Source organism: Schistocerca piceifrons, chromosome 4 (genome assembly GCF_021461385.2).
Source record: "Schistocerca piceifrons isolate TAMUIC-IGC-003096 chromosome 4, iqSchPice1.1, whole genome shotgun sequence".
Lineage (NCBI taxonomy): Eukaryota > Metazoa > Arthropoda > Insecta > Orthoptera > Acrididae > Schistocerca > Schistocerca piceifrons.
The window spans coordinates 235,899,116-235,922,145 of NC_060141.1; the positions used below are offsets into that span (position 1 = coordinate 235,899,116).

The window sequence follows — 23,030 nt, forward strand, 5'->3', positions numbered from 1 at the left end:
TCTATTTTTGACAAAGGCCTATCTACAACTCAGCATCTCTGCTACATGGTGAGTAGCACCTATCATTTTCACAATACTGTTACTTTCCATCCTGGATTTTCCACTGTTTCATCAGTTTAATAAGATGTACTTGCAAGATACTGACACGAGTTATTTACAGAGGAAGAGAAAAACTTGTGGAAGGTAACACTGGGGGAAATCAGTTTAAGTTCCAGATAAGTGTAGGAATATATGAGGCAATAGGGGCCATGTGACTTATGTTACAAGACAGACTGAACAAAGGCAAACTGACATTTACAGCATTCATATATCTATAGAAGACTTTTGACAATGTTGGCGAGATGACCGACTTTGAAATTCTGAAGGTAGCAGCCACGAAATGTTAAGAACAAAAAGTTATCTACTACTTTACAGAAATTACATTACAGTTTTATAAGTTTAAGGATGTGAAAGGGAAGCAGTTGACAAAAGGGCGATGTTATTCAATCCATACATTGAACAAGCAATAAATCGAAACTAAGAGGATATTTGGAGAGGAAATTAAAGGTGAAGGAGCAGAATTAAAAACCTTGAGATTTGTTGATAACACTGTAATTCTGTCAGAGAGTGAGACTTTGAAGTATGGTTGACTGGAATGGATAGTGTCTTGAAAAGAGTTTATAAAATGAACATCAACAAAAGTAAAATAGTGGTAATGGAATGAATTCAAATTAATTCATGCAATGGTGAGGAAATTAGTTTAGGAAATGAGGCCTTAAAAACAACAGAGAGGGTTTGTTATTTCGGCTGCAAAGTTCCTGGTGATGACTGAAGTAGAGATGATATAAAACACAGACCACCTATATCACAAAAAGCTTTTCTGAAAAAGAGGATTTTGTTAACATCCAATAAAAATTTAAGCATTAGGTATTTTCTTTTGAAGATATTTTTACGGAGTGCAGCCTTATATGGAAGTGGAAAAGTGGAATTTGGATGGTAAGCATTTCAGACAAGAAAAGACTAGGAACATTTGTAATGAGGTGCTGAAGAAAAATGTTGAAAATGGGTGGATCAAATAACTAATGAGTTGGTATGGAATCAAACTGGATATAATATATATATGGCACAACTTGAGATTTGGTTGGGTCCATTTCCTGGTGGACCTGGATTAATTCTCTGTACTGCTACACCTACACCATCAATCTAAATAAGGGTCACCTATCCCACTATGACCTACAAGAAAATATTAAAAAATAACTTCTTCTGTATCACTAATAAATATCTTGTAATAATTCAAGTACATCCAAAAGACTCTCATATCTGACCACTGGATTAGGAAATGAGCACAATGATCTTTTACAGCACCATCTTAAATACAGATCTAGTCTCTTTCTCCAATAGTCTCTTCCATAACAAAACAGTATGAAAATCAAAATTGAGGATGCCACACAAAACCATCACACTTTAAGTTTCATCTGGAACAAACGGAATTTATCATCTTGTATTACAACTCATTAGATCTGCTTCATTTGTTGAACAACACCTCCAGCTACCTAATGACTCCACACCCTGTTACGCGAGCACATGTATGTCTGCCCAATTGCTCCACTCTCCTTGAAAACAGCGAATGACTAAGCTGGATCCCATGGCCACTCATGGGAAGCTTTCTCCACACACAGAACAAATTTACTGATCATCAACTACCAACTTTTGAAACACACACTCTAAAACCATATCCACCCCAGAAGGCTCAAAATTTGACTGCTGCACATGGCGAGGGCAGACAGCTGAAATCAGGCATTCCAAACACCTACAAGAAATTATTTAACATTTAGAGCTTGAGACAATCTGCCTCAATAACAGAATTCAAGGATTTCTGTTGGATGTTTCCTGCTAACATTCATTTGCAATTGCAGTAAGGTGCTGTTTCTTGCTAAATCTTTCAGAATTTTCATTCCTAACAGACACTGGAAGACACCTGCCATTTCGGGCAAAATCATTTGGCCTAGAAACAGTCAAGTATGTCTTTACCACAGCTCAATTGGCATGATTAGGTAAAGACTGGCCCATCATCAAGCTGGAAAAAGCCTCCTTCCCACTTACACCAGAAACACACTATGGTTACCAAAACAGCCACAGAACACAGGTACAGTCAGCATGTTTTCACTTTGTGCTAATTCTTTTCAACATGAAATTGCAATTCTCTCTTAACAGTTTTATAATACCTGGGGGTTCAGTTGTCGGCAGGCGGTTTACCTATAATTCTATAAACACAATAACAGAAGCGTCAGAAAAAAAATTGCAATACTAAAACCAATGATGAGGAGAATGCGGCAAGTGCCATCACCCAACTTCCCAATTTCACTCAGTGGAAGAGGAGTCAAAATAGGCGAACACATGTGTCAGGTTATATTTTTGAGGTATTTTCGAGGTACTTTATGTGCCTTTTACGGTGCGACATCCTCAGACAAAGTGGTGGCTCAGTGCTTAGCATGGTGGCTTCTTAATTATGCACCCCGAGTGTGAAATTCGATTATTTTTTATCTATGTTAATTTTATTGTTTTCATTTATCTACCTTCGTCTGTAGAACATTACTACAAGATTGTTTCTTATATATAATATAAGGGCGTTATATTAATTATAAAATTACAACTGGATTTCACAATAAGTGCCAAACATTTATTACATAATGTAAGTGTGTATAGTACTCTGAGGGTTTACAATTTTTTTAATTTCCCATACCCTGATACTTTGTTCTCATATCAAATCTTACATTAATTATTAAAATTTAATTCATACCTTTATTCTTCAGGATGATTTGGTGCATTCACTTGGATGATATTGATCATAGACACATTCAAAACAGATATTCCGAACACCATAAGCATCACATGAAGGCAGATCTGCCACTTTGACTTTTCTTCATATGAATCTCAATTCTGAATCAAGATACACTACACAAATTTCACTGAAAACAATTTCAAATAATTTTCTCATTCTTCTTCTTTTTTATTTTTTTAAGTAGACAAATAATGACAGCATTATATCAATATACACTGGAAAACATCTGTGTAATAAACCTCTACAGAATGGGTATGTAAATGAAAAACAAAAACAAAAGTAATAATCGGGTTACGAACATGGAACGCAAAATTAAGAAGCTGCAATGCTAACCACTGTGCCAACATTTCCTCAGAGGATACAGCGTGGTAAAACCCACATAAAGTACCTGAAAATACCTCAAAAATTTTGACTGTTATCATTTCACAAATGGCACTTGTCGTGTTCTCCTTGTGAGTTTTTCATCCACAAATCAATGAGTGCACAAAAATAATGAAATTTATATTTAAAGTAGGTAGATAAATACCATATATGTAAGTTTCACAGATCACTTACTTCTGCTTGAGACAGTTCAAATCAGTAGAAATCATTAGTGCTTCCTTCATGGATACAGTGGGGCATCTGTTCAAGAAATCTCCATCTACGCTTGTATCACAATTGCCATCACCAGGTCCTTCTTCAAGAAAGTAAAACTATGTGTGCATAAAAAAGGAATGATTGTGTCAGCATTTACCTTACTACATTCTGTAATTTATTAATACATCATATAATTAATACCATATCAGAATTTCCTCACATTCAAGCTAGTATTAACACAGGACATTTTTGTAGTTTAGAATTACAAATCAAACACCTTTCAGCCATCTAATTTCCAAACTGTTATTTTATTGGGCTACCAGTTTCAGCGATTTATTACACCAGCTTCAGGCCCCCTGACCAATGTGTAGGAAGATCCAACCTTGGCTCCGGTCAAAATAGGGGCCAGCATACAAAGACTGGCATCTGTAGATTTCTTCTTTATACAGTGATCACTTCAAACATCATCTGCTGACACATGATGTTTGAAGTGATGGGTCTATAAAGCAGAAATCTACAGACACCAGTCTTCGAATTCTGGCTCCTATTTTGACTGGAAACGGGGTTGAAATCTTCTTACATATTGGTCAGGGGGCCAGAAGATGATGTAACAAATAACCAAAACTGATAGCCCAATAAAATAACAGTTTGGAAATTAGACAGCTGAAAGGTGTTTGATTTGCAATTCTGTACTGAACACCAAATCCTGCAACCATCTGAAAAGACAGATGTACAGAGATTTTTACAGTTGGTTTTGAGCATATGTAATGTGGCTACATAATGACTGCATATGCTCCTAAAGTGTCCATCTGTAAGCAACTGTGGGAAAGCAAATCAGGATTTCTCCCAGTTGCCACCAGCTTTAAAACACATAGGTGACCACTATGTCAGCTGTCCTCATCAAGAGCACAACAGTGACATGACAACCAGTTGCTCACTCATTTCACATCTGCTAAAGAAAGCTTGTGCAGTAAATATAATATGGTCAGCGTATAAACTGCACCAAGCAACAATATTTTGCAAAGTTTCATCAAAATTAAACAGATACTTATGGAGATATTGGTGTTTTTTAATGTGTTTATGGCTGCTATAGAATAGCATTAAAGAGTTGTATTTCACAATTATGTTTACGTCATATACAGCAAGCATTCCCAGTGCTCAATTACAAATATCTTTCAATTTGATCAGTATAATGTGATAGGATAAATAAAAAATCTACTGGCCAAGGAGGACTGGAGAGTCTTATGAAGGACAGATTTTGGAAAAGTCACCCAGAAACTTGGGTCAGGAGAGATATACCTTCACCCCTCTTCCTTCCCTTTCAACCCTTCTGCCTGAAGAAGGATCCACTACCTCCAAAAGCTTGCCTAATTATAACCTTCTTTTATGTGTGTGTTCTGCCACTGCTTGGTGAGTAGATTTTTTATCTATCCTATTAGATTATATTGTCAAAAATTGGTTGTTTTCATTGTTATTTCAATTTCATCAAGTTATTATGAAATTAATGATTTCAATAAATATAATAAAACCAGTTTAGATGGCCTAACCTTTGTTTTAAGCCCTCAGTATTGATGCTTTGATATGCTGTCTGTTATATGAATTTGTAAGGATATGTGATTTTGGAGAAGTGTAAAGTTATTACTGTTATTGCCCTAGCCAAAATGAAGTCTCCGAGTTCTTTAGAGCCCACAGCCAACCAAGCTGCATCTTTAACAAAGTCCTGTGCCTTTGTTTTGCAGACTAGGTTGACAACTTCCACTGAGCTCTACACAGAAAAAGATCTGTTGTTGTTGTTGTTGTGGTCTTCAGTCCTGAGACTGGTTTGATGCAGCTCTCCATGCTACTCTATCCTGTGCAAGCTTCTTCATCTCCCAGTACCTACTGCAGCCTGCATCCTTCTGTATCTGTTTAGTGTATTCATCTCTTGGTCTCCCTCTACGATTTTTACCCTCCACGCTGCCCTCCAGTACTAAATTGGTGATCCCTTGATGCCTCAGAACATGTCCTACCAACCGATCCCTTCTTCTAGTCAAGTTGTGCTACAAACTCCTCTTCTCCCCAATTCTATTCAATACCTCCTCATTAGTTATGTGATCTACCCATCTAATCCTCAGCATTCTTCTGTAGCACCACATTTTGAAAGCTTCTATTCTCTTCTTGTCTAAACTATTTATTGTTCACATTTCACTTCCATACATGGCTACACTCCATACAAATAGAACCTAAAAAAAAATTATCAAGCCAGAGCAGAGACACAAATGGGAACATTATGAGTGATTTAGTTGGTTGGATGCACCATATGCTGCTTGGGACAAAAGCAGTCCTATTGCGTTAAGTGGATGTTCTGTTCACTCTGCCAAACAAAACTTATGCCTCTCTTAGGCCAGTTGAGAACTGCGATGGCACAAGGACACCATCACTGTGCTAGCCTGTGCTTGGCCTTGGAAATCGTTGTTTCATCATAATAAATTTAATACTTAGGAATAATTTACTCCCTTGATATCAAACTATAAATTTTGTCCAGTAACTGGAGCACTTTATGCCCTATACACTTCTTGTGTTTTGCTGAAGTACACTACCACTTGGCAAGTGGATTCTTTGCAGGAATTTTTCCAACATACAGTGCACCTTCTCAATAACTTTATAAGGCTATGACGAGTGTTGGCTCTGCATGTCAAAAGTGAGAAGAGAATTCTGGTGGATCATTGTATAAACAGCTGCTGAGAAGGACTTTATCAAGTTATGTTTCTGATGAGTTTGTTTCAAAAGATATTGAGTGAGCTACAGTGTGTATTCCTCTTTGATGTACTTAGTTGCAACCACACCAAATTTATTTCACAGTTGCAGGGACTAGTTGTTTTCCAGGGAAAACATCTGAAAGGATCTGTCACTATGAGACAGGGAGATAGTTGGTGTCACTGCTCTTTTCAGTAATTTTCGGGTGACAGTACCATCCATCTGAGATATTCCTGTCAAATGGGATAGAATTCTCATGTTGTAACTAACAGACTGTTCAGAAGACCTCTCATGCATCCCCACACAGTGACTTGCCTAACTAATAACCTCACTGTGTTTCAATTTCATCTTCAACACCAACTAATGAATAACAACAGAAGTTAGGAGCTTCAATCCATGTCCAAAATTTTAACTACTGTTTAAATTAAGTTAGCAAATCAGAGGAAGGAGTGTCATCGTATTAGTCAATTTTATAACTCAATTATTGAAGCAATGTGACACTACAGGAACAACATGGCAGCTTACAAAATACTCCTGCAGAGGAATAATTTCACTGAGGTAAATACACTGTCTCAGATATGTGAGGGAACACACTTCTTGGAATAGTAGCAATCCAAGGGTAGGTAATGAAATGCTGTGTGCCCTTAAAAAGTATTTCAAATTGTTTCCAAAAGAGACATGGCTACAAATATTCTATCATTTTCAACGTCAACAAAGGTACACGAAGAATTGTCATACAACAATAAAATATATATAATATTTTGAAACTAGATCTACAAACTTTACAAATTTTTGAGAATATGCGAATTATGCTATTTTGCAACACCAATCCACTATGTTGCCAAAACCAGAATCTACGGCCCTCTATTGCTCTCTGCCCAACAGGCAGCATGCAAATACTTGATAGATTACCCCAGGGGAGTGTAGGGTGTCTTCCAGTGCTAACAGCACCTCGTAACAATCAGTTGCAATGGCAAAAACTACACACAAAAGTAACATGGGTTTATGAAAACACCTTATAGAGAGAATTGTCTTCAAATGTGGCACTTATATGTAACAGCTTACACACAGTAATTAGTAAACAAGCAGTGACACAAAACTTCAACATGATCCTAATGTCACTGTGTCGCTTCTGCTTTTGTAAAATGACAAATCTCATGCATATGAGGGTTACCTGTGCTGTGTAACAAGAACGTAGCTTGTTCTCTCAAGACCACGCCAATTCCTGCAAACTGATTACAACAAAGAACATGATTTCGCAATCTGTCATGTACCATGATTTTTTTATTTGTATAGAGTCTGGGAACTACACTCCTGGAAATGGAAAAAAGAACACATTGACACCGGTGTGTCAGACCCACCATACTTGCTCCGGACACTGCGAGAGGGCTGTACAAGCAATGATCACACGCACGGCACAGCGGACACACCAGGAACCGCGGTGTTGGCCGTCGAATGGCGCTAGCTGCGCAGCATTTGTGCACCGCCGCCGTCAGTGTCAGCCAGTTTGCCGTGGCATACGGAGCTCCATCGCAGTCTTTAACACTGGCAGCATGCCGCGACAGCGTGGACGTGAACCGTGTGTGCAGTTGACGGACTTTGAGCGAGGGCGTATAGTGGGGATGCGGGAGGCCGGGTGGACGTACCGCCGAATTGCTCAACACGTGGGGCGTGAGGTCTCCACAGTACATCGATGTTGTCGCCAGTGGTCGGCGGAAGGTGCACGTGCCCGTCGACCTGGGACCGGACCGCAGCGACGCACGGATGCACGCCAAGACCGTAGGATCCTACGCAGTGCCGTAGGGGACCGCACCGCCACTTCCCAGCAAATTAGGGACACTGTTGCTCCTGGGGTATCGGCGAGGACCATTCGCAACCGTCTCCATGAAGCTGGGCTACGGTCCCGCACACCGTTAGGCCGTCTTCCGCTCACGCCCCAACATCGTGCAGCCCGCCTCCAGTGGTGTCGCGACAGGCGTGAATGGAGGGACGAATGGAGACGTGTCGTCTTCAGCGATGAGAGTCGCTTCTGCCTTGGTGCCAATGATGGTCGTATGCGTGTTTGGCGCCGTGCAGGTGAGCACCACAATCAGGACTGCATACGACCGAGGCACACAGGGCCAACACCCGGCATCATGGTGTGGGGAGCGATCTCCTACACTGGCCGTACACCACTGGTGATCGTCGAGGGGACACTGAATAGTGCACGGCACATCCAAACCGTCATCGAACCCATCGTTCTACCATTCCTAGACCGGCAAGGGAACTTGCTGTTCCAACAGGACAATGCACGTCCGCATGTATCCCGTGCCACCCAACGTGCTCTAGAAGGTGTAAGTCAACTACCCTGGCCAGCAAGATCTCTGGATCTGTCCCCCATTGAGCATGTTTGGGACTGGATGAAGCGTCGTCTCACGTGGTCTGCACGTCCAGCACGAACGCTGGTCCAACTGAGGCGCCAGGTGGAAATGGCGTGGCAAGCCGTTCCACAGGACTACATCCAGCATCTCTACGATCGTCTCCATGGGAGAATAGCAGCCTGCATTGCTGCGAAAGGTGGATATACACTGTACCAGTGCCGACATTGTGCATGCTTTGTTGCCTGTGTCTATGTGCCTGTGGTTCTGTCAGTGTGATCATGTGATGTATCTGACCCCAGGAATGTGTCAATAAAGTTTCCCCTTCCTGGGACAATGAATTCACGGTGTTCTTATTTCAATTTCCAGGAGTGTATTATTAAAATATAAAACTGTATTTACTTGCTGCCTGTTTTCACAAAATTACAATGCTCAATCATAAGTGCTAATTTGGACGAAATGTGAATGTTCCAATTAATTCAATTCAAAGCACATATAGTGTCACACCGGTTAGATAGCTGACATTGGTACAGGTGTATTTGGCACAAAGTGTTCTGAATGGTGTTGAGATATAACAATCACTTGGGGGCTGTCAGCCAACTTTCCACATGCTACTATTTGACAACAATCACTGCTCCAGATATAAGAGAAACTTTAAATGTCCACCATACGGGTTATTGTCACGGTTTCATGAGAAGCTCCGATTAGCCTCGGACATTCTGGCATGTCTGCATATGTATAAATGCTACTCCTCATTTAATTCTAGCCAGTCTCAATACAGGTGATCCTTCTATCACTACCGAATCTATTATGAATGTATATATTGTAAATTGCTTGTGAACTACACTTTCATAGTACTAAATCATCATGTCAGTAGTTTTATACAAAATCACGGATAAATTTTGAGGACGTAAGTGAGCACTGGATACAGTGTGGTATCAAAAATGCAAAGACAATGAAAATGAAATCAAGATAACAGAGTACTTAAATTTTAGGTTCACCACACTGAGAATGAAGAAGAAAGAGGCCCACGTGTTTCATTTGCTCAAAAATGTTGGCAGCTGACAGCACGAAACCTATATACTTAAACGACGTTTGAAAATGCTTCACAGTGAGTTTGTTAACATACTCTGATGATTCTTTAAACTAAAATAATTTGAAAAGCCAACACTTTATTTTTTTTTAACTTTTGCCTGTCACAAAGTTCCACGTAAAATAGTCAGATGTAAAAAGCCTCAGGTGATTGGTGAAGAGTTCGTTTTACCAGCTGCAATTCAGATTGTACAAACTATGCATAGAGGTAAATTTGACAATATTTGCAGTCCATACCTGTATCAAATAAAACTGTTGGCCCATAGAATTTGTGAAGTTAGGTGACAAATCGTTTTCAGTTCAGCTTGTTTAAGAAACACACAGTAATAAAGATGCTCATTCATTGCCTGTGTTTGATATTGTAAGGAATGTTAGCAGTGCAAGAACTGCTTTTCTACAAATCAATTAAACTGAAGGCACCAACACTCACATTATTTATTGTCTTAAATGATTCTATAAAGAGGCAAACCTAGAATTGAAAAACCGCATCCCAATATGAACCGAGTGTACTTGTACAATCTATGGAAGATTCTGTAGTATAAAAGTACTTGTGAAATAAAAAGCTCCACAGAGTGTCTGGCCACGTTGCATGGTCCACATAGAAGCTAAGGCTTCCACCACGAGTCATAGCATGAATTCTATGCTAAAGACTGTTGAAATCATAGTAAATTATATAAAAATTAAATCCCTGCAACCAAGAATTTTTTCTGCCCTTGTAAAGACATGGGTGCATTACATTCAATGTTCTTATTTTTTGCAAGGCAATAGTGTTATTGTGTGTGAAATTTTTTCATGTTTATAAATTAAGAAATGAAACCACCATATTTCTAGAAGAGGAAAACAAACTGGAAGCTGAGAAGTTTTGAGATTGTTTATTTGTGATGAAATTGATATATTTCATAGATACATTCCAGAAATTAAACATCTTGAACATTCAACTCCAAGGAGTAATACACATATGTTGGAAACAAATATCGAAGTTAATGCTTGCCGTAGAAAATTGAAACTGTGGAGAGAGAGAGAGAAGGGGGGGGGGGGGGGGGGGGGAGGAGACAGGAAAAAACACTAGAAATGTTCGCAAATGTGGATGAATGTGCTGAAACTTACAAGGCTGAAGAAAAACATTTGGAAACTGTTTCTGTAAACACTGAAAATCATTCAACCACACTGGAAACTAATTTTAAAAAGTATTTTCTTGCTGACAAAAACTTGTTACCTCATTACGAGTATAGGACATTATAGGTTAATTAGGGTTCAGTTTCAAAATACCCCCAAAAAGAAACCAACAGACTTCACGGCAAGTTCCAAACTCAAGTAACAGTTAAGTACAAAAGTGATCGTTGAATTTTGGTAACAATGGATGATGAGTTTCCTGCACTGAAAGCAAGAGCATTTCACAACTGTTGCTAGTTTCAACATCCTATATTTGCAAAAACAAATTATCTGCACTGGCTGTTTTGAAGACATGACATAGATCTTCATTAAAACACAGAAAAAAGGACTCGAGTATTCTATTTCCAATGCTAAACTCTCCTTCAAACAGAGCCACTAATAATCACCTTGGTTTTAATTTTGTCAGAATGTATTTTGCTTTGCTTCTTTTCAGAAAATTAATTACCTTTTGAATTCATACTTTTTTCTTTTTAATAATCACACATTTAGTGTGGCCGGCAATACCTTTACAGAGAGAGACACCAAATGATGCAGGAAGCCTATGGTGATGAGCACTTATGCCATACTTGGTGTTATGAATGGTTTACATGGTTTAAAAATGGCCACATGGAAGTTAATCATCACCCTCATTCAGGATGCCCTTCATTGTCTACTGATGATACTCATGTCATGACATCAATGAAATTGTGCTTGGCAATCCCAGACTGAATGTCCAAAAGATTGTAAAAGAATGTAATATTTCAATTGGATCATGTAACGAAATCCTGGCACAGCCCCTTCGAATGCAAGATGTTGCTGCCAAGTTCATTCCACAGCTCATGAGTCAAGACCAGAGAGACCTTGGCCTTGTAATCTGTGAACAGCTTTTGGATCGAGCAAATGAGAATGAGATGTTCCTTAGGAGAATCATAACCCGTGATGAGGTGTAGGTCTATGGTTATGATGTTCAGACTTCAATCTTCACAATGGGTTGGGAAACATTCTCCAAGACCAAAAAAAAAAATCTGATCAGGTCAGGTCAAGTGTCAAAGCCATGCTGATAGTTTTCTTTGACTTTGAAGGATTAGTTCATCATGCATTTGTACCACAGGGACAAACTGTTAATCTATGGTACTATCAGGACATGTTGGGATGCCTGCAAGAAAATGTGAGAAGGAAAGGGCCTGAAATGTGGTGAGACAATTCATCACTCTTACATCACGATAACACACCAGCACATTCGTCCCTGTTGATGTAGTTAAAAAACCCATCGAAAGGATGAAGATTTACAATAATAGATGAGATAAAAGAAAATTTGCATGATGCAAGAAGAGCCGTACCAAGACTGCTTCCGGAAGTGGAAACAGAGTTGGAATCAGCGTATCAATTGTGGAAGAGAGTATTTCAAAGGAGACCATGCACAATAAATGAAAGGTAAGTGTAGAAAAATTTAGTGGATAGAGTTTCAGGAGTTTTTGAACAGCCCGCATATGTAGGAAGTTATTGCACTCTTCATCAGTGTTTGGACATCAGCAGGTTTCTTTTCCTTTGAGATGGTGCACAGTTCAGCATTTCTCTCACTTACTTCTTACAAGGGAACCTCCCCATCGCACCCCCCTCAGATTTAGTTATACGTTGGCACAGTGGATAGGCTTTGAAACACTGAACACAGATCACTCAAGAAAACAGGAAGAAGTTGTATGGAACTATGAAAAAATAAGCAAAATATACAAACTGACTAGTCCATCTGCAAGATAGGCAACATAAAGGATAGTGTAAGCTCAGGATCGTCGTGGTCCCGTGGTTAGCGTGTGCACCTGCGGAACAAAAGGTTATTGGTTCCAGCCTTCCCTCGAGCGAAAATTTTACTTTCTTTATTTTCGCAAAGTTATGATCTGTCCGTTCGTTCATTGACGTCTCTGTCCACTATAATAAGTTTAGTGTCTGTGTTTTGCGACCGCACCGCAAAACTGTGCGATCAGTAGACGAAAGGACGTGCCCCTCCGATGGGAACCGAAAACATTTGATCGCAAGGTCATAGGTCAACCGATTCCTCCACAGGAAAACACGTCTGATATATTCTATACGACACTGGTGACGGCATGTGCGTCACATGACAGGAATAGATTGTCGACCCACCTAACTTGTACACTTGGCGAATGGGTAAAAAGGTTCTTCTACCTTGCCCGATTTAGGTTTTCTTATGGTTGTGATAATCAGTCCCAAAAAAAGTGATGAAAGCATAAGAGTTTGTAACATAAACTGCAACAAATGAATGCAACAGTTTCACAGTCGCTCAGTTTTCCCTGTGCTCTGTCAAAACATATTTTTAACGTTTTTAAATTTTTCCGTGTGTAGCCCGTCAAATCCTGCATATGTTCAAGCAAATTTAAACATGTCCTGGAATTTTGGAGATCGAAGTTGATTTTGTGTGAGTGCCTGAACTTTGATAATTGTCTGAAAATAAAAAATTAAAATTTTCACTCTAGGCGAGACTTGAACCAAGGTCCTCTCGTTCCGCAGCTGCTCACGCTAACCACGAGACCACGGCGCTCCTGAGCACACAGTCTCCTTAATTCTGCATATCTTACACATGGACTACTCAGTTTGTATATTATGCCTATTTATTTCCTAGTTCCACACAACTTCTTCCTGTTTTCTCCATTGATCTGTGTTCAGTTTTTCAAGGCCTATCCACTGTGCCAACTTATAACTAAATCTGAGGGGGGTGTGATGGGGAGGTTCCCTTGTTAGTGCCCAGCCATCTTGACAATCACCCCCCCCCCTCTCTCCCACCTTTCTCTCCCCCTCTCCCCGCCCCCCTTTGCATATCATAAAATCTACTGCATGTACGATATCCTCACCCGCCCCCTGATGATTCTTTCCCTGAGTAGCTCCTCCTACTATTGTTCCAACAATGTTGTTGTGCCTTAAAAAGTGTAATATCAGTTTTTCTCTTCTTATTTGGAAGTGCCTCCACAAAGATGTACTCTTCTTAGCACTTCTTCATTGGTAACTGTCTCTCCATTAGATCATCATCATCCTTCTCTAGCACCAAATCTCCGATTGTTCTCACTGTTCCCTCTCTTTTTTTCCTATTGTCCAAGATCCAAACCCTCATACAGGGAAAAGATAAATGGCACTTGAACTCAAGTGTTGTCAGAATTCAACAAGGCCTCCTTTCCAAATCATCTAATGTTCTTACTTAAAATACTCATCATATGAGAAAAGTTTTTACATAAATGTTGACAGGGACAGCTGCTAGAAAACAGGAGATAAACAAACCACCTCTAATTACAAACTCATTTCACTCCTTCATTCTTTTCAAAAGTTTTTGAGAATACTTGCTCATTCTTCTGGATAGAGCTTGTTAACTACTCCTACAGTCTGGCTTCCATAAAGCACTGTCCACAGAAAACACCATATGAGACATCACAAATAAAATGCTAGTTGAGCTAAACAAGAAAAAATATCCTTTTGAAATAGTCTGTGACCTTGCCAAACTCTGTGATTGTGTGAAGCACAAAATTCTACTCGAAAGCTAAAATATTACGGCCTGAAAGGCACGGATTTAATATTACTTTCGTAATAGATATCAGATCACACTGTCAAACTGTATCACAGGCAAAATAAATGATCTTCCAATGATTTCACAGAACAATTCAAAAACTGCACTGGTTTGATGAGGGTACAGTTTCACTAATCAAGTGCCCAAACTCAACTTCACCCAACACTATAGCCTGATTAAAATTACTTAAAAGCTGACACTCCACGCATTGGAGCTGCCTTCCTTCAACCAGAGCGCTCAACGTCATGCCCAAGTGGTTCACCACTGCTAAACTGCCACAACAAATGCTCAGTTCACTGCAAGTGGTTTATCATGTCCGATGAAATACAAAAGAAAAGGAGCAGACCCAGGGTCTGGGATGCAAACACATCAGAAGAGAAAGCCAGGCAAGGAACTGCATTCACAGGACAACTGCGACAACTCATGTGCAATGTACAAGAATACTTTGAGAGGGAGACGGAAAATGGGGGACCCTATCTTTCCAAAGTAGTCACGTGAAATGTTGCTGTGATTAAGGTTGATGAACTGGCTGTACTACATATTAGTACAGAGAAATACGAGAAGGAAAGCAGTGAAGCAGGACCCCCTTGTCTTTGCACGTGGGAATATGTATGAATGTGTAACAAATCTGAGAGCTTTCAAACAAGACATGATTTGGCATCACATATACAATAATCATCATAAAAGAGGTTGATCTACATTAGATAAGCTTTGTACAACACTGTGTGAGGCCAAATTTTTTGAAGACAGCAGATCGTCACTGTGACTGGTTGTGCAGAGTCTTTGTTATAAATACATAAATATTTCAGGCTGTAAAATGTTAATAGAATGAGAAGACATAGCCACATGGCAATGCAGATTTTAGCATGAACTAAAAGACATTAAATTTGAGGACATTGTTTTATCGATGAAACACAAGGTTGGAGTGACGGAGCAAAGGAGAAGGTATGGCACTCCCCAGTGGCAAAGATGTTAGAATTATTCCTTTGCAAGCAGATACCTACCACACTTTTACTCCCAGCTGTAAACTGCTTGAAAAAGTTGAGAGTACCATAAGGATATGAATCATGAAAATTTTTTAAAATTGTTGTCAAATACGTTGCCACTAAATCTAGATAACCTGTCAGTAATTGTTCTCATCAGTGTCCCATACTATTAAGTTTTAAACGAGAAGACTCCACCCCTGTCCTTTTGACACGAAGATGTTATTCAGTGGTTATGACAACACCGAGTTACTATGGATCAGTCATTGAAAAAAGCAGAATTACTTGTACTAGTGTCACTTCACAAGCTGGAATTCCTAATGAATGTTATCAATGACGCAGCTTATACATATATGAACACAGAGTCATAAGACTACTGGCCTTTTATCACAGCCACTTTCATGCTAATCAACTCATTTAGGCACAAGTGAAAGGATATGTTCCTCCCGAAAATAAAAAAATTACTGTGAGTGAAGTTGCGAAACTGACTATTCATGGCCTGGAAAACGTCACCGAAATGGACTGGATGGCAGTTGTGATGCTTATGAATCAAGTAATTTATGAAGCAAGGAATAATGAAGGTTTTCTTGAAGATAGTGTTACAGGACTTATTATTGCTTCCAGTTGCTCATCCATCTTGGAAAATTCAGGTGACCCTGAAATGAGTGGTGTCTCCCCCTTTTGGACAGCACAGCTGCCTGCAGTTAGCAATCAGTGGAGGTACGTACACAAAAGAGCTTCCTTTCTTTTAAACAGTACACATTATTTCTATGTGCCATGTCTGTGTTGCGTATAACTTGTAACGTGCCAGTTCCTAAAGCCAGTGTGAGGATAGATTAACAGAACCAATGAAAATGGGAAATTACAGTTTGCTTTTAGCACCTATATCTCTCAAGTTTGCTTATGGAGGTCAGCTTTAATCACCATGAACAAAGCGAACATGATGTATAGTTGTGCCACAAGTTGTTGACTGCCATTTTTTTGGATACATTGCACACTAAAAGGCTGTGGTTATGTTAGCAGTTCAGTCACTTAAAATAAAATGTTGATTGAGTATCTCGGTTATATTGGCACATGAGGTGTGCATGACATGTTGTCAATACCAGAAATATTGACAAGTGGCACTGATGCTCCCAAAAATATTCTCAATGTGTACAGAGGGTTTGACATTTTTCACCATTCAGATGTTGACAGAGCTTCATGAACCAGCCACACAGCACTAGTCTGCATTCTCATGTTTTCAGGTCATCTCTGAGCATAACAACATCTCTCAGATTCAATTTTTGTAGTAGTCGTAACAGAAAACAGTTTCAATAGGACTATGCTGAAGTAGTCGTATTTATCACTCTATAGTAGTCAATGGAGCATTCTCCACCATATTCTTTTCTTCTTTAATTTGGAACCATGGTAGGCCTCACCATGTACTGTATATGCCATGGCTACAAAATAAGTGCTAGCTTTGTCACATTTTTTACATTAATTACCTGAATATATCGTTGTAGGACAGATATTTTTGTATACGTACTGCCGAACCAAGTACAGATGTGAGTACTTAATATGTTTCACTAAAATATTTGCTAACTGTGTTTAATGATATTGCAGCACTCAACTTCAAGCATTCGACCAATCTGCCTGTTGCCAGAAACCTCAGTTAGAGCTAACCTATTGTTGACTGTGATTGTCTCTCCTATTGAAGAATTTTGCTTTCCTACTCTAAGTCATATCAACATCAATAATTTGTCGTAAAGATAAAGGACTCCTATGAAAATGGTTTGATATCTTTTGTTTTCCATGGTTAAGATTTTAGTCAGTAAATTGACATATGACAAGTAGCTCCTTTTTCAACCATTCTCAGACATATTGCACTTTTTTGTTGTTTTCTATTGTTTACCAGCTATAGCTAAAATAATTGCAGCACACGCTTTCTTTCGGCTGTTCGAAATCTTAACCTTGTAAAAGGATGAAGATAAATGTAACAAACTTCAAAATGCCATGATCAGTTGAGTAGAGCATTTATGAAGGTTATGGAAACACAGTTTGCCAAAAACAGTAATCTAAGTAAATGCCCTAATAAAGCAATGGTGCCATTTTAAAGTTTGTTACTTGTATTTTTGTTTCAATATAAATTGACCCCAGAGTGGACTAATGTCAATCATATATAACCTTGTAAAATCACATTGCCCACTGACAATACTATTATTGACAGTGTGACGGTTGTTTTAATATTCCGAATGTATGACAAACTAGTATTGTCCATAAATACTGAACATTGTGCACACCTGTTAACAGCAGCTGTGAAGTGATGCACTGTGTGTCATCAACCAGACTACAGTGCTGGTCACAGAGTGGTTTTTATTAGATGTGGATAATTCTTACAATTTCCATCAAAGACCTTCTTTCAGTTGAAATGTTATGGAGAAACTGCAATATGTGAATCACACTGACTGCTTTATGTTTCTGTCAGAAGTTTTTGATCCATCTGCATGAGTAAATATTGAAAAACTTTCATTTTTATGCCTACTTATTGCTTGCTTGCTTTATTTATTGACTTTTTACACAGTACCTGAAACAACTGTTTAGACCACACTAATCACTAACTGTCCATCCATGACCAGCTCTATTTCACCTCAGTGAAATTACTGCCTCTTACAGTTTATATGGCAAATCTCCAACTTGTCTATCATTTCCTACACTAGTACTTGAGATAAATGGAGGGAGCATACCAGTTAGAAACACAAATTTATTAACAGGTTCACCAAATTTACTGACCAACTCTACACATACAGTCCAGGTGATCAATGAACAGGGCTAAAACTGGTACACACCGAACAGTTTACACCATAATGTCCCGAGTACTAATATTGTGAAATTTCAAAAAAGGAAAAATACCTTTTTAGTGCAAAAATCGGCCATTAAATAAAACATTGAGTAAAATTCCTTGGCATCCAGCTGGATAATAAATTAAAATTGAGTCAACACAGAGATAAATTAATCAAGTAGTTCAGTTCAGCATTTTTGTTCCTAAAATTATCATGCCCCTAGGTCGTAACTTTGCTCCATCTCTGAAAAAAGATTCAATCGCACATAGCACCAGTTCTAATAAACATTTCAGTACAGTTTTGAGTCTGACCAATCATTGACAGTTTCTGCTAGCTCATATGTTTGAGATATTCTGGTGCCTGCTATATTGGTCATGTTCTGCTAGCAAAATTAGTACTACTGAATTATTGATGTAATTTTTGTCAAGAAGAAATGGTATTTTGCTATAAGAAAACTACTTCAACATAAGTCAAATGACACTCAGTTATGTGTAGAAGTCAGTTACTGTCTAAATCACAACCACAAAACTGTAATCAACAAGTTATTTATCACTGTATGATCGATAACAGCCATGAAGGTTATTGTCTGGGAAAAATGGGCCAACTTTGCACCACTGACTAAGTGAATCAAAGTAGCTCCACACTATTTTCATTGCTTTTGTTTAGACCTGATTCAGCTTAGGATGAATGTTATTATGTTGAAAATGAATACTGCCTAGACATTAGCGCTGTTATAGTACTGTACAAGTATAAACAAGAGCTAGGACATCACTAATAGTAAGTTTACATCAATGACAATCTGAAAGAATGTCTGGAATCTATAAGAAATGGAACACTTCCTTGAAATGGCACAAAATGCTTTTAGACCAGTGCTAGGGACTAGTACATAACACAAAAAGAGAAAAATGCAGACAGTGCTTGATTATTCTAATGAAGAACAAATTCTATTAAAAGAACAAATTCTTGATGAAAGTATGAATGAAGATTGAGAATCATACAAAAGAAATTAAACATAAGTGTTAGCAGCATTTACAGAGAATGGAGAGAGCCTTTCAAAACAACAGGAAAAACAGAAACCAATTGGCAGACAGACTGGTGTGTTAGTGGTTACACAGTATGAAACTAAATATTATTCAAATATCATTGAAAGTTTTACTGATGATGGTGCTAGCATTAATAACACGATGCCATCTGTTGGTAACTGGAAATGGCCTGCACCTAAAAATGGACATTTTCACACGTGGGATGATATAGCTGAAAAGTGCAAACCCCTCCAAACTGTTAAGTGAAAGCAGCACTTTCTCAGTGCCAAAGTTGGTCGGTGGTGGTGAAGCTGGGCACAGTATTTTCCTAGAACAGTCACAGACATTTTTATATGACAATATATCTAATGAAACACGGGTCTTTCTTTGATGACAAAACAACATTAAATTTTGCCCATATTTCTTAGTTATTCCTTAACGGCATTTTTGCTGTTAATAAAAATCAGTTTCAGCTGGGTCTATGCCCCATACATCTGTCCATTAAAGGCGAGTGGTTGCCCACCCCCCCCCCCCCCCCCCCCTTCTTCAATCGTATTGACCAACTAGGATCACGTTAACAGCTTCAGTTCCTCATTCCTTTGTTGTTTCTTCCTATTTTTCCAGTATTCCCTCATTTTATCCACATGAAGTCTCTTCCTTTCTTCTATCCATGTTGTTCCCAATTTTTTATTTCTTCTGCTTTCAAAGCTTCCAAATTTAGTAATTTATTTTTAAATGGTTTCTTTCTGCTATTTCTGATTCTTTGATGTTGTGTCTTTCTATATCTTTCTTTAATTCTGTAATCCATGCTATTTTCGATTTCTTCTTCCAGAAGTATAGGAGTATTTGTTGTGTTAGTCTATTTCCATCCATTCGGAAGAGGTGTCCAAAAAAGGTTTATCTTCGTTTCGCCATTACTTCAGATATTTTCTCTATATTTTTGTAAATCTCCTCATTACTTCCTATTTTCCAACCATCTGCAGTTTTTATTGCACCCATTATTTTTCTAATAATACTTCTTTCCAGTACCTCTAGTTTGTCCATCTTATAGTTCATCATTAGAAATTCAGATCCATATAAACATTCTGGTCATACCACTGTAGCTTAGCGTTTTAGTTTTGTTTTTCTAGATATACATTTCTTGTTGTAAATATTTTTGGTCAAACCATGGCTCTTTCCATTTTGTTAATTCTTACATCTACTGCAGATTTTTCTAGTCCATTCTGTTACATAGTTTTTCCAATATATTTAAATTTATTTACTCACTCTATTTTATCTATTTGTTTTTCTATGAATTTTGTCGCATTTTTTTAATATTTGTCATGAATTTCGTTTTTTCGGCTGAAATTTTGAGACCAGTTCTGTTTGCTGTTTTTCCAGAAGGTCGATCTGAATAACTGCTTCTGTCAGGTTTTCTGAAAGTATTGCAAAATCATCCACAAAAGCCAAGCAGTTTACCTTAATTCCATTTGTTTTCCTTCCCAGAGTTATTGGTTCAATTTTGTGATTTTTTAGCTCCAAATTCAAGATTCTTACAATTTTTTCTAGAAGACAATTAAACAGTAAAGGTGATAAACCATCACCTCGTCTAACACCAGTTTTTATTTCAATCTTCCTCTAGATTTTGAGGTGTCACAGAAAATTCTAATTTATCTGTTGGACTGGACAGTTTAAAAGCTTTTCAAAAAATTTTGCTAGAATTTCACAATTTTCTTTGTTATTTAATCCCATTTTGCCATTTTAATTTTTGAAACAAATACTTGGTGCCTGGTATCCTTTAAATATATGTTTAAAAGTTTGGTAAAAATTTCTAATATTATTTTTGGTGAAATTTTCTTCTATTTCAATAAGCTGAGAATTTCCAAAGTTTCTTTTGATTCTCTGGATTATTTTTGACGTTTCTTTTCTTTGTTGTCTGAACTGTTCGAGGTCTTCCTCTTTTTTCGAACATCTCCATTTTATCAATTTTTGAGCTCTTTGTATTAGTGCTTCTTCACACTCCTCATTCCACCATGTCTTCTTTTTATTCTTGGCCAATCCTAAGTTTTCTCTGTTGCTTGAGTTATTTGCATCTGGAGTTCACACCAATCACCTTCTTTATTGTGTAAATTTCTTCTCTAAATTTTTCTATATTTTCTTTTGTAATATTAGCTGCAGTGGTGTTGTATCTGATCACTTTCTTGGTCACCTTTTTTGTTTTAGATGGGAGAAATTTTAATTTAATCTTAGCGAGATAATTCTCTGAATCAAATTCCCCATTTCTGAATATTTTAACATTCATTTCCATGATATACTTTTTAGATGTGGCTACGTGATCTAGTTGAAACTCTCCTAGGTTTGAATTTGGATGTTTCCAAGTTTTGGCTTTTATTGGTAATTTGCGGAAATGTGTGGACACGAGTTTTAACTGAAACATTTTACACATACTGATCAGTCTTTCATCATTTCTACTTATTCTTGAGTGTGCCGGATACTCACCTACGATAGTCCTTAATTTCTTTTCCCTCCCATTTTCCACACCGAGATGTATTTTAACCTCCTTTTTAGGTATGACGGAAATTTCAGATTCTAAAAGATCCCAGAATTGATTTACTTTCTCCAGATTTCTTCTGTTGTCAGCATTTATAGGTGCATGACAGTTTATGAGGGTGTAACTTTTATTCTTGCACTTTATTGTTAACATGGATATTCTTTCTGAATTCGATCTAAATTCTGTTACACTGTCTACGATTTTTTTGTCTACATAAAATGCTGTTCCAAATATCAGCATGTTTTCCATTATTCTCACTGCTGGTTTCCCTTTATAAATTCTATGATGTTGCGTATCAACTACATTCTCATCTAAGAATCGTGTTTCCTGGACTGCTGTAATTTGTGGTTCTTCTCTGCAGAAATGATTCTAATTGTTTCCCAATTTTCAGAAGAGAATTTACATTTAATGTTACAAAGTAGTACTACTTCTTGAACTGAAACTTGGAAGGCTTTTAAATATATTCCATTTCTTCTTCACTGCAAATGGTGGATTCCTCATTAGAGTTACCACCTGGGGTAGAGCATCCACTGTGCAAACTTTTCATTTTGTGACTTGAAGCTGTAAATTGTAAAGAGTAGGGAATCCAAACTCATCCATGAATTCCCAAAGTAAGACCAGGTTGTTAGCCTGGAATATTAACTACTCAGCCACCACTAACATGTGGAAAAGACGCTGCCGGGGTGCCACCACTAACATGTGAAGCCATCGTGCCCTCTGTCCATTTTGGCCTTGGACAAGAGGCTGCCAGCTCCGCTGTACCGAAGTCCATCTGCTCCGCCTTCGCTGCCGTTGAAGTCTTCACCGTATCCCTGGCAAGGGGCCCTCATGAGGTACTATCACCCAGGCCAGGTGAACCAATGTTTTTTAACAAGGTGTTACTCTTCCCCCTCCTCCTTTCTCAACCAGGCTTGGAACTGGCTATGGTTATGACTTTCCCTTATTTTATGTATTTTTCCACCCAGGAATTTCCGTTAGCAGTATAGTCAGTTTCTTGTTAACATGGAGTACAGATTAAGTTTCCACAAGTTGCTCTGCCTTTGCTAGAGAATACCATGACTTGTTTAGTATCTCCTTTTTAATGGAATCTACAGAACATAATGAATGAACGAATGCTGGCTTTTTCCATCATACTTTGGTGGAAACACTCATTTAGTAACACCCTTGGTATGGCTGTAGCTCTCTAATCATTTTTAATTTATTTATTGGTTTATGTTTTTGCTCTAATCACATATTCCGTTTGCATCTCACCTTCCGCATCACACTGACTATACGACTAACCATTACATCTCTTTCTGTCAAATTATAATCCTCTCATACTTCCATACTGGAACATATACTGAAGTTTCATAAAGTACTACTGACCTGCTCCCT

The 23,030-nt window shown here is 38.2% G+C and overlaps 1 protein-coding gene across 7 annotated transcripts in view; it reads right to left on the reverse strand.

The window, feature by feature from the left end:
• LOC124795481 (endoribonuclease Dicer-like) overlaps positions 1–23,030 on the reverse strand; it is a 428,130-nt gene that overhangs the window by 101,967 nt on the left and 303,133 nt on the right. For all 7 annotated transcript variants that reach the window (XM_047259520.1, XM_047259523.1, XM_047259524.1 and 4 more), the window contains exon 16: positions 3,377–3,513. In XM_047259520.1, the coding sequence (XP_047115476.1) occupies positions 3,377–3,513 (137 nt within the window). The remainder of the gene's footprint in view (positions 1–3,376; positions 3,514–23,030) is intronic.